We start from the raw sequence: 17,148 nt of genomic DNA, 5'->3' as shown, positions 1-17,148 counted from the left end.
TAGTCACGTTTTAAAAGTTAGAATTAGAATTTAGTTTATATATTATATGTAGTTTGATACAATTAGAAGTTGGAGGGTGAGATTCTTATATATATAATAATAATAATAATAATAATAGACAAAATTGTTAAGAGTTCAAATTTGCCTAAAATTCTCTACATTTTCTCACCTCAAAACTTGGTGTTAGCTTTAAGTTAATTCTTAGTAGTGATTTTGAAATGGTTGCAATTGACCTGCTGATTGAATCTCATTCAACCTTTTGAATTGATATTGACCCCATGAAGTCTTAACGAACTAAATTTACAACATTAATTACAAGAATATTTAAATTTGTTTACAACACATATTTACACCAAGATTCTATCAGTTTTTTCAAATAGTTATCTTTATATATCTTATATTCAATTTATCTAATTTTTCAAAAATTTTCCATATTTAATTATCTTATATCAAATTTCTTACGCAATTTCTGAAATTGCTCTATAACACGAGAGTTGTTGGTAAAAGCTTTAAAAAGATTACAAAATTTGTTTGTAGATCTTGGCTCACATCGAGTAAAAATTAAACCGATTTGAAAAGTATCAATTTTTTGACTTTCTCAACCCCAATTTGCACCGGATTAACTAAGATCCATCTAATTTTCTTTTCAAACGTCGGTTATTATATAGATTATCAATTATTTTAAAAAATATTTGATAGTATAATTTTACATTTTTGAAAAGATAAAAAAAAAATAGCTGAGATTTGAAAAAATTATGTGAATTTTTGTACTTATGGTTGGAAGGTTCACCGAGATAGCGAAAAGTAATTGATAGTTTTAAATAGAGTAAAAAAAATGTTAAATTTTATGCAAATTCTAGGGCTCTATTTTCGAATGGAAAACACAAAGAAAAATTAGTTCAACGAATTTTCAAGAAGAGTACTATTTTGATAAGGGGAAACTTTTAATCGGTTAATTTGAAAATATTCCTACATCCATTTCAAAGATAATTATGTTGCGTCATGATCAAAGATATATAAGTTCGCCCTTAAAAAAGATTACAGTTCATTTGAACTCTGCATCAGTTCTTTTTTCTCTTTTTTTTAAGAAACCATACGAAATAAAATAAAACAAAGTTAAATTATGGCTAATTTAACTCTGCATGCAGTCTTTGAAATTTAAATTTCGTTAATAATTCATATCTTAATAGCGTTTTGATTCTAGAAGTTCAATTGATGATAAAAAAATTCAAAATTCCAACTCAATCCAAAAATAAATAAATATATATAAATCAACGTCTAGCAAAGGTCAAACTAATAATCAACTCAACTTAAAAACATAAGAAATACAACCCCAAATGTGTCTTTTAAAACCTGGAAGGACTACGTAGAAAAGAAATTAAATGGCTTCTGGAAAAGGTAGATGTTGAATTCAAATAATTAGTTTTGAAAGTTCAAGAAACAGATTATTAAAACTAAAAAGAGGACTAAAATTATATATATAAACAATCAAAAGATATTATTGTGAATGTGTCATACATGGTAATATCTATAAACCTAAAAATGTATAATTTTCAACCTTAATCCCCAAGGGGTCTTTTAAGTCAGGTTTTGAGCAGAATTAATGCTGAAATTATTACTTTTGTGGGCCAACAAACTGAAATAAGGAAATTTAAAGTCATTTGAATCAAATATACCTATAGAAAGGTATTGCAAAAGAAACATCAAATTCAATCGTATCTTTGGGCTTTGAATTCAACTTTTGGGTTACGAATCTCATCTTGGCTTTGAATCAATCGAATCTCCAAACTACTGGATTGAGGATCATGTCCTGCACTTTTGTAATCATTCATTGTTCGGTGTAGAACTGCCTGCAAATCATATGCACAACCCCACATTTTAAATTGGTATCTAACACCGATTAGACAGACATCTATTACATAATACTTCATATGCATATTTGGGAGTGAATTTTAAAATCTTCACAAACACTTTCTTCTTTTTAAAATCAATCTAAAAACATACTTTTAATCACTTCCATATAATCTAAAATTTGCAAAGAATGAAAACATACATGTATCATATTATCATAGTGATTTTGGAAAATGCAAGAAATTTTTTAACAATTTTAAAATCACAACCATGGCTTTAAACACTTTTTAACACTCCAACTATTTACAAAGGCATTTGTAAGCCAGATGAATAGAGGAGAATAGTAAACTATATGAGAAATCATATATTTTGATCATATCTTAAGTATGCAAAATACATAGACTAATTAACTTTAAATTTTCTTCCTAAATGTATATTGATAATAAATTTATGTTTCAATTAATATGTGCTTGCTTGCGTTTGTGTTCCTAAACTTTTAGCAAATCACTTATTATTGTGTGTGCCTGCTTTAGCATTAATCAGTACAATTTTCAAAAGCCAAAAAAAAAAAAAAAAAAAAAAGAAAAAAACATTACATCCGATGACAAATTTTTTTAGAAAAAAGTAACCCATAGCATCTCTTTTACAAATATGACAAATAATTAGATATATTAGACAACTGCTAGAGAGCTATCAAAGGGCTATCGACTTTTAAATTTGCTACTTTTGTAATTTAGAAAATATAATGACACGAGTCTTATTATCATAAACTTTTTTGCTATTTTTACAAATCGGTAAAAATTTTATCCATAAAAAAAATCGTTCTCAAATGTGAGCCCTTGAAATTGGCTCACTTAGGAATTTGAGCGCGAGAGTGTTCGTAAAATTAATTTTAAAAATCCAACTATCACACACAATGATGATGATGGTGGAATGTTTCATCCCCAATGATGACACTAAAAATAAACAAAAACACGTGATAAACAAAAAGGTGTCTATCTCAAAAGCAAATAATTGAAGAAACGAAAAGGGAGGAGGAGAAGAAAGACCTGCAAGCTTGATACTGCAAGCTCTGCTGCCAAATCAAGGCGTTCAGGATATTTCTGTTAACAAAATGAACTGTTATTTAATGAAAATCGATTCTGGAAACAAAAATTGAGTTTATGGATTTTACATTGCTCCAACCAAGAATAAGTGCGGTCGTAAGATCTCCAGTTCCCTACAAATGCATTCAGAAGATGCGTCAATCTAACAACCACCAACGCAGATATATGAACCAATGGATTGAGTGCTACGATCCTACGAATCAGGAGAAAAACCTATGATATTCAAGAAGTATCGTATTTCGGTCAAAGATGGAAAAAAGGTACCAACAAAAGCTTAGCTCAACTGTTATTTGTATGTGCTAAGTACCAAAAGGTCCGTGGGTTAAATCCCTCCTTCCCACTTGTATTATAGAGAAAACGGAAGAAAAGAAATTTCTGAAAACAACTTCCTACTACTTACCTTTACTTTTTATAAAAACAAACTAAAAGAGAGGGGACATCAAAATATTCTATCAACATGCTAAAAAGTACGGTACGGTATAACACAGCAGCTCTAACAATTGTCCGATGTGTGTTAGACATGGGTAGGTCACAAAATAAACTTAAAACTTTTGACTCACGAGAAAACCATTTGGACTTTACAAATTCTCCGACTAATGACGAACATGTCTCACTAAGGGTATTGGTTGAATCCTTCCTATTAAAATTAGTGGGTTAGAATTAGTAGGTTACGCCGAAGGAAAAATTTACCCTATTTGTCTTTTCCTTTTTATCATTAGCTTGTTGTCTATTTATATATCTTTAGAGAAAATAATAAGAAAGTCAAATCATGGTTTTTCTTTCGGTGCTCGGGTTTTCACATAACTCGGTGTCTATTTTCTTTTACCGCCTTTAATATTAGTATCAGAACGGGGTAAAGATGAAACCCTAGACATTGAACTTGATGAAACCAACACTAGCCACGAGAAGCCACACCCTGCTGGATTGAACGCAGACGTCGTCGTCTTTGCAATGGAAAAACTACTCCAACAACTTCAAAAGCCGCGGTGTGTAGTTCCATCCTACCGTTAGAGCCAGCTGCACATGCCCATCCTTTCCACCACGTGCAATCGCTGCCTAGCGTGTACGCCCACGTGCCACCATCCAATTCCTCCACCATTCAGCCGGCTTACTCCCACTTGATTTCTCAAATCCAGCCGCACACCCACACACCACGGCCCTTATTTCACGCGTTGTTGTCTAATTCTTTACTGCAGCTGCATATCTATGGCACTAGGATCAATCAACTCCATAATAAATCAAGGTTTGAAGTTGGTGAAACTTCGACACAATCCAAACCAACCGACTTACTGATGTATTTTAAGAACCCGATAACTTCGCACCCTATTTTGTCCTCAAATTATAAAATTAGTTCTTTGGCACCATCTACATACATCTTTCCAAGAGAGAAGCTGAATGGTCATCATAATTACTTTTCCTGGTCTCAATTGATCAAAGCATTTCTTCAAGGATGTCACCAATTCAGTTTTCTTGTAGAGGAGACTCTCCATCCCCCACCCGGCGATGCCCATGAACGTTTCTGAAGAAGGGGAGACTCATTTTTCCGATCCATATTGATTAATAGTATGAAATCACAAAGAGGCAAGCCTCTACTTTATGCAACAACTGCGAAGGATCCAGGGACACCACTTAAAAATTCAATTCAAAGTCTCAGAATGTCTCCCATTTGTATATAGTGAGGAAATAAGTCCACGATTACAAGCAAGGAACTTTGGATGGAACCTCCTACTTCAATAAACTTTCCCTACTCTGGCTAAAGATGGACCTGTGTAGAGAGACAATATAGGATACTCCGAATGATAGCATAAAGTATGCTAGACTTGAAAAGGTGGATCAAATTTATGACTTTCTCGCAATTCTCAATCCCAAGTTTGACATTGTTTGTGGTTGTATACTAGGCCAAAGACCCCTTTCCTCCTCGATGGAAGTGTGTTATGAAATCTGTCTTGAAGAAGACCGCACGAATGCCATGAATGTTATAACTCCTGCTACTGACTTCGTTGCTAGATCCTCTACCCATGATAGTGAGAAGAACAACGGGAAACCGATCCCTATATGTGATCACTGCAAGAAACCGTGGCACACTAAGGATCAATGTTGGAAACTACATATTCCATCTCATCCCATGTCTACCAATCATACCCATGTTACCTTACCTGACCTTGATCCTCGTCCCATGGTCCTACCTACAAAGTATTTACGGGAAGACGGTGGAAACATTTATAGCCTTGTTGGTGAAGGGAATACCCAACAAACACACATGCCTCAGTCCCTTAATCTTATCAGTGTCGATGGGAAAAATCCCTGGATCCTAGACTCAGGTACTACAGATCACTTGACAGGTTCCTCTGAGAATTTTGTTTCTTATATTCCATGTGCTAGTAATGAAAAGATCAAAATAGCATATAGTTCCTTAGCTCCAATTGCTGGAAGGGACAAACTTTTCCGTTTGAGGGGTTCTCTCTCCAAAATGTGTTGCATGCACCTAGGATTTCCTATAATTTACTATCTATAAGCAAGATTACTCGTAAGTTGAACTGCAAAGCCACTTCTTACCTGATTTTGTTTCTTTTCAAGACTTGAGCTTAGGGAGGATGATTAGCACTGTCCAACATAGCAGGGGACTCTATCTTCTTAACGATGACACCTCTACTAGTAGTAATTCTAGGACTAGTTTACTATCTTAATATTTACTATTTCTAAACAAGATTGTACGTGTAGCATTTCCGGTTGGGTCACCCAAACTTTTAGGGGTCATTTGGGAAAAGGGTTGGGTTATGGAAGGGTTAGAGTTATGATAAAACTAGTGTTATGATAAGTTGTGTTTGGGGGAAGGGTTTATGAAGGTAGTATTATGATAAGATGTGTTTGGGGGAAGAGTTATGTGGGTAGAGTTATGATAGTGTTATGATAAGATGTGTTTGGGGAAAGAATTATGTAGATAGTGTTATGATAGTTTTATGATAATATGTATTTGGGAAAAAGATTATGTAGGTAGTGTTGTGATATATTCATATTAAATCCAATATTTTATTTTATTTTCAAAATTTAGCTTAGAAGTTTAAAGAACATCAAATTATGAATAAATAAAAAATTCTAAGAATGAATGTTTAATTAAGAAGTGATTTTAATAAATACATTCACAACCAATTTTATTAAACAATCAAACTCTCGTATCAATTAAATTTTTTAGTTTATTTCAAACACAACTTTAATGGCGAATTCTCAAAACTTATTTATGTATATAATTTTTGTAGACAAGGTTTATTCAGTTGACTAAATTGACAATAATTTTATATCTTTAATTAAGAGTGTTCATAGAACTGCAAATTGCTATGTCAAGAGTTTGCTTTGGTTCTACTCAACTTCTCTTCGTATATTTTTGGAATTTTCTCTTCATCCCATTTGCTTAAACTCCAACGAAAAAGGGATTTTTCCCACACACAAATAATCTTTATGTTTCTCCCGTTCTTACAAATTAAACATCAATAAGAAACCTTAATTATAAGTTATAACAAAAAACCCTCCTATATATCCATAGAGAAATTTAGTTATACATTTATCCATTATACTAAACAGACCAAAAATGATTTAAAATAGATAAACACCTAACCCAAATGTGAAGTTCAAAAAATAGAAATATAATTCTACTCAAAGATTCCTATCTGGAAAGCAAATTCCTTTGATACCCATTTCTCACCAACCACAAAACTTAACACATTATGAATATTCAAAACCCAATAATTTCAACAAAATCCCATCCCCAAAAACAGAGCTCCAAACACAGCATCTCTCTCTATTTTTCAAAAAATAGCTTATAATTCACAAACAAAATTGCTAAGAAAATCTCATTTAACCCCAAGTCCAAATCCCACTAGGGCAATCCCAATACGAACCACTTTCCGAGCTGCCATCGCTATTCTAACCTCTCCTTTTCGTCACCGTCATTCATTTGGCACAAAACAGAGCACAAGTTTCGAATAATAGCTATGAAACTTGAACATAAACTAAAAAAAGAGGAGAGAAACGAATCATGACAGAGATAGGAAACAGAGAGGGGAAGGGAAAATGAGGAAAATGGAGAGGCGAAAGGGAAAGAGGAAAACGCAGAGAGGAAGGGGAAAGAAGAAAAAGACAACAAGGATTGAGGGAAGGATGTTGCAGAAAATCGGGGTATTACACGGGTTACGGCAAAGTGAGGGGAAGGGTTATGGCAGAGTGAGGAGAAGTGTGGAAGGGATTTAGGGGGATTATAGAAACCCTAAAACTAGGGCTTCCATAAATTGGGCCCCAAACAAGGATTAGGGTTATGGTAACCCAACCTAACCCAACAGTGAGAAACTGGGGCCCAAACAGTCCCTTAGTACATGAAGTAATTATTTCCACATCTATTCCCTAAAATTGATGTCTCTTTTTTATCTTGCAATGTGTATATTCAAACAAAACATCGAATTCCTTTCCCTCACAACCATATAAGACAACCCAACCGTTCATCCTTATCCATAGTGACATTTGGGGTCCCTCAAAGGTTACTACCTCCTCTGGCCAACGGTGGTTTGTGACCTTTATTGATGATCATACCCATCTTGCCTAGTTCTTCCTTATCACTGATAAATTTGAGGTTTCCTCTATATTCCAAAGCTTCGAGCACACTGTAGAAACGCAGTTCAATGCAAAAATTGCTCGTGAGTTTCAAAACCATACCCTTAGTCAGTTTCTATCCTCCAAAGGGATTGTTCACCAAAGCTTGTGTGCTTACACCCCTCAACAAAATGAGGTTGTTGAGCGGAAAAACCATCACTTTTTGGAAGTAGCATGTTCCCTTGTGTTGTTTACTTCCCTTTCTTCTTTTCTGTGGGAAAATGTTCTTACTTCTTACTACAACTTATTTCATCAATAGGATGCCCCCCATGTCATCCACCTCCAAACTCCTTTAGATTCTCTCAATGAGTCGTATCCCTCTACCCGCATCACTTTTGAAGTTCCCATTCGTGTGTTTGGGTGTACAGCCTATGTTTATAGCTCTAGACCTAACCAACTAAATTCACCCCTCGAGCTTGGGCATGTGTGTTTGTTCGGTATCCCCTTCATCAACGGAGCTATTTAATGTTTCCACCCTCATAAATACTTAGTCACTATGGATGTCACCTTTCAAGAGGATTGACCTATCTTTCCCATTAGTCATCTTTAAGGGGAGAATGTGAGTGAAGAGTCTAACTATTCCTTAGAGTCTACCAATCCTACCTCTATTATCTTACCTAACCTTGATCCTCATCGCATGGTGCTACCTACAAACCAAGTTCCCTGGAAAACCGACTATAAGAGGAATCTCAAAAAGAAAATTGAGTCTCCTACTGATCAGTCGGCTGTAGTCCAAGACTCTGAACCTCCATGAGATCAAAGTATGACTAATCCTATTGACTCATGTGTTGATCGTAAAATGAGCGTGAATGACATGTTCGATATCGTTGTTCCTAAAGATATGGGAAAAAAGGGCAGATTGATGAATCTGAGGTCAGAGCAAAAACGGATGATATCTGACTGAACAAGATCATTTAGGTAGTCTTGATGAGTATGATCCTTCTCTTGACATTCCTATTGCACTAAGGAAAGCAATCAGGACCTGTAAGTAACATCCCACTTGTAACTATGTTTCCTATGAGTCTATCTCCACAATTTAGAGCCTTCGCAACCAACCTTGACTCTTCCATGATACCTAAAAATATCCACACTGCTTTAGAGTGCTCTAAGTGGAAAACTAGAGTTATAAAAGAGATGATAGCTATTGAAAAGAATAAAACTTGGGAGATCTATACTCTTCTTAAAGGGCATTAAACAGTGGGAAGTAAATGGGTGTTCACACTTAAATACAAGACAAATGGAACTCTTGACAGACACAAGGCCAGGTTAGTTGCAAAAGGGTTTACTGGTGTCAATTACTCTGAAACTTTTTCCCCAGTTGTGAATAAAGATTGACAACTGCAGTTATAGACTCTAAATATCGTTAGTCTTGTTATTTGTTGCTGTGAATAAAGATTTACCCCTACCAGCTAGATGTTAAGAATGCATTCTTGAACGGAGACTTAGAAGAGGAAGTCTATATGAGCCCCCTCTAGGGTCTGAAGCCCAGTTTGATCATCGAGTTTGCAAACTCTAGAAATCTTGTATGGGCTAAAACAGTCACCGAGAGCATGGTTTGATAGGTTTGCTACTTTTGTCAAGTCCCAAGGATATAGTCATGGGCAATTTGATCACACTTTGTTTACGAAAGTCTCCAAGACTGGAAAGATTCTCATGTTGATTGTTTATGTTGATGATATTGTTTTATCTAAGGAAGACACCGTCGAGATCATCCAACTGAACAAAAAGATGGGTGATAAATTTGAATTAAAGATTTAGGAATCTGAAGTATTTCCTTGGGATGGCGGTAGCTAGATCAGAAAAATGTATCTCCGTATCTTGGAGAAAATATACCCTTGATTTGTTGACTGAAACATGTATGCTGGGATGTCGTCCTGTTGATACTCCTATTGACTTCAACTGTAGACTGGGAAATTTCGGTGATAAAGTTCCGATTGAGAAAGAAAAATATCAACGCCTTATGGGAAAGTTGTACTTGTCACATACTAGGCTAGATATCTCCTATGTTGTACCCTTAGCCAGTTTATGCAAGATCTCTATGAGGAACACATAGAGGCAATTAACAGAATTTTAAAGTACTTAAAGGCAATTCCTGGTAAAGGATTGTTGCTAAAGAAGACTTACAGGAGAGCTATCAAGGTCTATACTGATTTTGACTGGGCAGAGTTAGTTGTTGATAGGAAATCCACCTTTATCTAGTGAAATCTCATAACTTGGAGGAGTACAGGCAAGGGGGTGTAGCCAGAAGTAGAGCTGAAGTTGAGTACAAGACTATGAGTTTGGGGATGTGTGAGAAAATTTGTTAAAAGGTTTTATCTGACCTTCATCAGGACTATGAAGTATTGATGAAGTTATTTTGTGATAATAAGGCAGCTATTAGCATCGCCAATAATTCAGTTCAACATGATAGAACTAAACATGTGGAGATTGATCAACACTTTATTAAAGAAAGACAAGACAATGGTAGCATATGCATTCCTTACATCCTCTCGAGCCAAAAGGTTGATGTTCTCACCAAGGAGCTTCTCAGACAGAGTTTTGATTCATGTGTTAGCAAGTTGGGTTTCGTCGATATCCACATCCCAACTTGAGATGGAGTGTTAGAATTAGTAGGCTTGGTCCAAGGAAAGTTCACCCTTTTTTATCATTAGCTTGTTGTCATATTTTTCCCCTTAGTATCTTTTATTCATAAGAGATAATAATAAGAAAGTTAGATCATGGTTTTTCTCCAGGTACATGGGTTTCCACGTAACTCGGTGTCTATTTTCTTTTACCACCTTTAATACTTCCTCATATAAAGTTTATCTCCATTTAAAAACAACAATAATATGCTTTGCTTGTTGGTGATATATAATTAAATTTGCTTTCAACAACCACCTTAAGCTTTTAGGTGATTTGTTAGTTTAATATGGTATTAGAGCAAGTGATCCAGGGAGATCCTGTGTTCAAGCCCTCCTGCATTGTCGTTTCCTCCCCAATTGAAATTGATTTCCACTTGTTGGACCTTTTAAATATTTCAAGCCCACAAGCAAGGTAAAATTGATTCCACTTGTTAGGTCTTTCCAATATTTCAAGCCCTCAAGTGAGGGGAATGTTGGTGATATATAATTAAATTTGCACGACCGCTCCACCCAATAACCACGTTAGTATCATAGCAGTTGAATTATAACTTTCAAATACATTGCCAGCTTGGGAAATGTTTTAAAAAATAACGGAACCGATACAGCAAGGGTGATATTCTTGAATATTCATTTCAAGATCTTGAATCGATGCACTGACCAAGAAACACTAAATCTTAAAGGTTCCACTTTTCAAACAATTCTGATAAATCACTTGCCTCAGGCCCACTACTTATGATAAACTTTTATTATTCTATAAGATGATAATTCAGAGATGCACTAGCCTTCCTTGTATCATTTAGATAGAAGGACAGTTTCTTTTCTATCTCAGTCCAGCTGAAAAAAGTTAGAGATGAACATTGCAAGTGAAATTAGATCAGAGGTTTTTTACCGTGAAATATGCTGGAATCTTGGGAATCATGATCTTAAATTGTTCAGGAGCCTGGCCCTACGACATCAGGGTTTAATTACTGCAATTAGATCATGCGCATTTTTTTGAAACGGAGACAAACTTCTTTATTAATAATAATAAATTCAAAGTATAAGAGAATTATACTAAAAGCAAAAGAACTAAGGAAAATACAGCATACAACTGAAACAATAGATATACCCAGGCAACACAAACATGAAAACGACCTAATAACGATCAAAAAACAAAAAGTAGCGAGCTATCAAACCAAAGGCAGAGAATAAAACTAAAAAAATACAACAGCTCCCCATATAAGAGTGGCATACCATAAGGCTACAAAATGTGTCGTATACAACTGTAAAGCATCAAATAATAAATATAAAATCAGTTTTCTCCCTTCATGCAACAAAAAAAAAAGGCTATGTATAACGGAAATGAAGTACTGCTTCCTAAATCCCAAAAGAAGGAACCATGCAGCCCGACAACTTTATAATCAACCAATTTTCATTACAGAAATGGGCTTGTAGTGAAAGAGACAATAAGGTGGATGAAATGAAGGGGAGGGGAATCTCAGGTAGGGAAAAGGCTCGTTTCTTCATTTCAGTAGGAGCTTTCACGATACCAAGCTTTCTTATGGTCAATCATTGCATAATCCACAAAACCTTCCCAACCATCCGCTATGAGTTAAAGATTCAAAAATTTCGTGGGACTTTTTTGGTTTTATTTAATCGTCATAAAAGACTGAAATAGACATCTCGGAATACGAATAATCAATCCTCAAAAAATCTTTTGAGCAAAGGTGAATAAAGGTCTACATGAGTAAAATAGGGTTCGTGCAGCTTGAAGAATGAAGACTGACCCTACTATGATGAATCATTTTAGGGCCAGAAACCATTAAGTGTTACAACTTTTCTAAGATCAAAATACACAGTTTCAGTAAGGGTTCCTTCCCTCTTGTAGGTTTTTTCTTAGCCATACAACAGCACATTCTCTTTTGAGTTGATCCATGAATTTTCAGTCTAGGGACATGAATTCCTGAACCATTCACATGCCAATAACGTACGTCGGATGGATGGAATAAAGTATGGTCCTTTCAAAATTTCAGTTATCTGAGCTCAACTTAAATCTAAAGTCTTGTCAACTGTATCTTAGTTGAAAAGAATTTGTACCTCTATTATAAAAAAAAATTAAAAGAAAAAGAAAGAAAGAAAGTAGTAAATTTTGCTTATTACAGAGGGAAGTTGTAAATGCATTTTAGATTGTTGTTTCAAGAAGCAATGAAACTCAAAGCACAGGAAGTAAAATAATATTTTAACCTAAATAAACTTATTTAGTGAAATGGTTCTTTTCAGTCTCAACTTTTGCCATGTCTAGTAATGGAGGATTGGAATACTGTGTAGCATAGCATCATAAGCACAGGTTACCTAGGATTAGGAAAGTAGCGTACACTTGGTACATCAGCTTATTCGGTAATATTCAGACAGTGATAATGATGAAGTCTATTTGCGAATCTAACCTCATATGCATAAACAATTTGCTTGGAGTTTAAGAAGACAAAAGAATCAACCAAATGACTCGGGTCTTTTTGTAGACAAACTACAAGAGCTTAATGCAAAAGTTCACCTCATTCTTCTGATGACTGCCAATGAGAAGGAGTTCACCGTTCATATTTATACTCGTAATCACAACCTGGGGTGTTTGTCATGACTTAATCATCAGAAAACAGAGTTATTCAATGCATGAAATAATACTCAGAATGATGTCTGACATTTTTACAAAAAAGGTTGACAGTAACATAATGGATCGTATTTATGTTTACCAAAGGAGCTAGGATTATATTAAAATGTAAAACACAGTTCGACAGCTAGGTACCCTAAGCTGGGAGAAGTTCTAACCGCCTTAAGTAATTAGGACTAGAGCTGTAGAAATTGGAATTCTTAAAAGGATAAGCACCTACAATTGAAATTTTGTCTCAACACAGTGTCTGGAAAACCTGGAAAACAGAAGATGTTTAAACTACTTCCAAACTAAATCCGTAACTCATCAGTAATTAAATCTTATTGACTATTATTGTACGCAGGCCTCCAACTATTTTGTTGCACGATCCAATTCATACAGCCAAACTATGGTTGTGATGCATCAATTATCTAACAGAGACAGGCATCTAATGTGTCGATTGCCATCTACCTTTCACAAGTTGTGAACGTGAAATTCACTTGTAAGATATCACTCCTACAATAGTTCATTGACCTCCAATGTCTCCAATTCACAATGGCTGACTACTAACAAGCACCCTTAAGAAAAGAAATACCTATGCCCATCAATTTCTCAGCAGGCCAATTGCCACATTCGAAATTCTTACCTTTGAAGGTCCTGCAGCATGAAGAATGTTACAAGCTTCCCTACCATCTCCTTCAGATTGGATCCTGCAAAAAGCAAGGATTCTCAAAAATCACTCTATCTGACAAGGAAGAAAAGGATGCTGAAGTACCAACTACTTGCAAATCAGACAAATTGAGGTTCACTTAAACTAAAAATTCTAGAGTTTTAAAGAAAAACAGCTAATTGTTATATAGAATTACATAGAGAAATCTAAAATAATAAGATCAGAAGGTGGGAGAAAAACTCAGAAGAATTCAAGAAAGGGTGTATCAAATTTGGCTCGATCAAAAAGACAAGGAACCCCAGTCTCCACTTCCAACCATACCAGTTTGCACTTAATTTCATGATTTAAGTATAGACATCATACAGTAAAACACTAATAAGGTTTAAAAGGTATCTTTTCTTGCACTTCACCAACACATGCACACATTCAAAAAGACAAAAGTAAACGTGTGTTATACGCTTTCCATATATCTACATAGACCAGTAAAAATAACATTAGCACATCATGTCTATCCTATTCAAATTACCTTAACCCAGTCAGTTGTTCAGCTTCAAATTGATTAGGAGTCAACACTGAAGCCACCGGTATTACCTAATCATGAATTGGACTTATCAAAAAAATTTATGGACAAGAACATGAAAATGAAAATATAAAGGGCAGATGCATAAATAATTGTTAGCTTCCAACACACAGAGATACAGAATTACATTTTTAATGGTCCACATACTAAAGTACTCAAACATTGAAAAGTTCAACAGACAATGCTAATTAAGGAAAAATCTAAGTCAAGTCAAGATTAAGTGAATGAGCTATCAAGCACTACCAGGGGCCATTGTGAGCTGGATTTCTCACCTTCTCTCGGTATACAGATACTAGTTCTTCAGGAACATAAAGCTTCCCTTCATCGCCCATCACTGGATCACATACTGGAAAAAACATTAGTTTTAATGAGTTGGTTTTGTTTAGCTTGATCTCTTCTATTTGGAATTTGTTTTTTAGCTTGTGTTGTAGATGTAGACTGAATTTTCTCCTTTCTCTTGCTCTTAGTGTAATACTCTTGTACTTTGAGCTTAAGGCTCTTTTATTAATAATAATTTAAGAGGCTTGTCTCCGTTTCAAAAAAGAAAAAATGAGATGGTTAAATAGGTGGTTGACTAATCCTCAAAATTTTCCACATTATAAATTACAATGTTTCTGTTTCCCTAGCATATACGTTATATGCATGGAACAAAGGCAATATAAGAAGTTCTGGACTTGAAGATAATGAATCATCAATCATGGACAAGATTGTCCATTGCGTGCAAAAACACATTAGAAAATTATTATTCTCCCAGCTTTTTTTCCTGGGAAAACATTATCCTCCCAGCTCACCAGTTCTAGGTTACCAAGAGCTCGAAGAAAACATTTACAAAACCTATATATGATTATGGACAAATGATAATGAAGCACCATGAACTTGAATTTATCTGACCATATGTTAGCTTAGGGTTCACCAAGCGAAGCTTATCGACAACTTCCAACACTGTGTTGAGGAAAGAAACAGAACCAATATATCCTGCAAAATCCATAGGTACCATATTACAACAAATCTCACATTAACTGAAAAATAAAAATAGGCATGTTCACAGTATGCAAATTACTGCAGGAGCTTTATACGTGATGCTGGCAATAGTTTAGCATAGTTCTCCTTTTCTAGCAGACATTTATTATTTTCTGCCAACATACAATTCATAGGTCCTCATATTGCAAAGTCACCAAATTATACTCCACACCAAAAGTCACTTAGTGAAAAACTAAAGTACCTGTTAACAAATGAGTATAGTACAACAATTCATTTTCTTCAAGGCCTTCAATTAAGTCCCATAATTGTCTTCCATTCAAAACTTGGCCCTTAAAAGTCGGATACCCTGTTTTATTTTCAAAAGGAACCATAATACACTTTCACTAACACAACAAAATCAAACCAGAACCTATGCATACGGACATAAGGCACCTATATAATTAAGCCTCAGAGTTCTAAGACCATTTGAATGAACAAATAGAAGCATCTTGCCTGTGTGGTTTGAGAACTGCACGGAATTTATTGGATCTACATCATAGCCCAATAGTTGGAGAGGGAAAACAGCTGATTTATTCCCAACGTATCCCTACGGCAGCGGACAATAGAACAATCCATTGAAGTAAAACTAATAGCACGGAAATAAAGCCAATCAAGAACAATATAAGAACAAACAATCCACAGAAATACACAAAGCAGAAAAGTAACATCAGACATCATTATCAAGATAGTAAATATAAAGTCAAACCTCCCACAAACACAGCACTTATAACAAAAACACCAAGTCTAAGTATATAACAATACAAATTGGCAACAGAACTGAAGGAAACTCCTACAGAAGCCTAATGAAAGAAACAAAAACAAAGTGAATATGGAGTTTGAAATGAAATTGTACCAAAATAACCGGAACCGTAGTGAAGTATTGAACAAACCTGAACAGTGTGGGACTGAATACTGAGAACTCGACCAGTGGGGGACGGGAGAGCTAAGGAGAGGATTGGGGGCGACATTCGTTACGGAAGGCCTGAAGAAGTGGAGATTAAAGAAATCAACAAACCGGAATGCGTGAAAGAAGAGATTGGTGGAGGAAAATGAGAGTTGAGAGAGAATTTTGTTGAGGAAAAATGAAAGAAACTGAAAAGTGAGGAAGTTTTAATAATGCAAAAGAAGCAACGATGAGGGAGGTGGTGGGGGAGGGAAGTGAAAAGTGATCGTAAGTAGAGACAGAAATTATGTAGGAGATTTGGAAGAGATGGGATGAAACTACCAAAATGCCTCTGCCCAGTGCCCTTTTGTCCTGCCCGTTGAACAACACCGTGAAATTGCGAGTTCAGAACGTTGTCTTATTTTATTTATTTATTTGCTTTTCGCTAAGTTTAGTTCTATCTTTTTTTTATATTTGCGTCTAAATATGGGAATCACTTTTTTATTTCTCTTTTTTCTTTTTCAAAAACTTTAAATTACTTGATTCATGTTTGAAATTAGTCCAAATTATATTTTTAATCATTTAGGATTAATTTAATTAGAGCAGTCTAGTTTCATTGTTTGCTTGGTGCTTCAATCATTCCAACTCTAATTCTAATCCACCTTTAATTTCAAATTTCTTGAAATGGAAAAATTCATCTTAACCAGTTTACAGTTGTAAACATGTCATTAGAATTAACTAATCTACACCCATAAATTTGATTATGAATTCTATCAAATTTTACATGTTAGAATTAAAATTTTGGATCGTGTGAGTGAGTGTGAGTGAGATTGTATTTGATACTTTTGTTTTTGATATTTTTCTACCTCTCCTTCCGCTCAATCTATTGGTCGTGCATATTCTAACCTTGTCAACTCTCAATTATTCTAACTCTACTTAAAGGGATTAAAGGAATCTAAAAGGAAGAAAAGAAAGCGCTAACAGGAATAATAGTAAAATAGAAAGTTCACTTTTGATAAATGACAAATTTATTTTTAAATTGATAAAATAGCAAAACTAAAAAATCTGAAAAAGAAATTGTTGCTTCAATGTTTTAAATGTCCATACCTAAGTGAAAAGCTTAAATCCTAAATACAATTATTCAATAAACCAC

At 34.8% G+C, this 17,148-nt stretch overlaps 1 protein-coding gene across 4 annotated transcripts; it reads right to left on the bottom strand.

Moving 5' to 3' along the window:
• Window positions 1-1,448: 1,448 nt before the first annotated feature.
• On the bottom strand, window positions 1,449-16,365 carry LOC101205462 (pyridoxal kinase). Of its 4 annotated transcripts, none has more exons than XM_004149397.3 (12): window positions 16,003-16,341; window positions 15,566-15,659; window positions 15,315-15,419; window positions 14,984-15,067; window positions 14,365-14,438; window positions 14,039-14,103; window positions 13,489-13,552; window positions 12,750-12,815; window positions 11,109-11,165; window positions 3,026-3,070; window positions 2,901-2,954; window positions 1,449-1,850 (listed from the first exon to the last, which is right to left on the bottom strand). In XM_004149397.3, the coding sequence occupies exons 1-12, from the start codon at window positions 16,078-16,080 to the stop codon at window positions 1,710-1,712; spliced, it is 927 nt and encodes a 308-aa protein (XP_004149445.1). In that variant the 5' UTR covers window positions 16,081-16,341; the 3' UTR covers window positions 1,449-1,709. The 4 variants fall into 4 exon arrangements, 2 of the variants coding, with proteins under 2 accessions (XP_004149445.1, XP_011651430.1); XR_004215349.1 differs by having other exon boundaries at window positions 1,822-1,850; window positions 3,026-3,170; window positions 16,003-16,357; XM_011653128.2 differs by lacking the exon at window positions 12,750-12,815 and having other exon boundaries at window positions 16,003-16,350.
• Between the last annotated feature and the right edge of the window lie 783 nt (window positions 16,366-17,148).

This window comes from Cucumis sativus, chromosome 3, assembly GCF_000004075.3.
Source record: "Cucumis sativus cultivar 9930 chromosome 3, Cucumber_9930_V3, whole genome shotgun sequence".
Classification (NCBI taxonomy): domain Eukaryota; kingdom Viridiplantae; phylum Streptophyta; class Magnoliopsida; order Cucurbitales; family Cucurbitaceae; genus Cucumis; species Cucumis sativus.
This window is presented reverse-complemented; position numbering and strand designations above follow the sequence as displayed.

Bases quoted from the DNA above. Each gene is read 5' to 3' on its own strand.
- LOC101205462 (XM_004149397.3), bottom strand. From the start codon at position 16,080: ATGTCGCCCCCAATCCTCTCCTTAGCTCTCCCGTCCCCCACTGGTCGA. The intron at 14,104-14,364 runs GTGAGAAATCCA...ATTCATGATTAG, and splicing joins TATCTGTATACCGAGAGAAG to GTAATACCGGTGGCTTCAGT. The intron at 12,816-13,488 runs GTAAGAATTTCG...CAAACACCCCAG, and splicing joins ATGCTGCAGGACCTTCAAAG to GTTGTGATTACGAGTATAAA.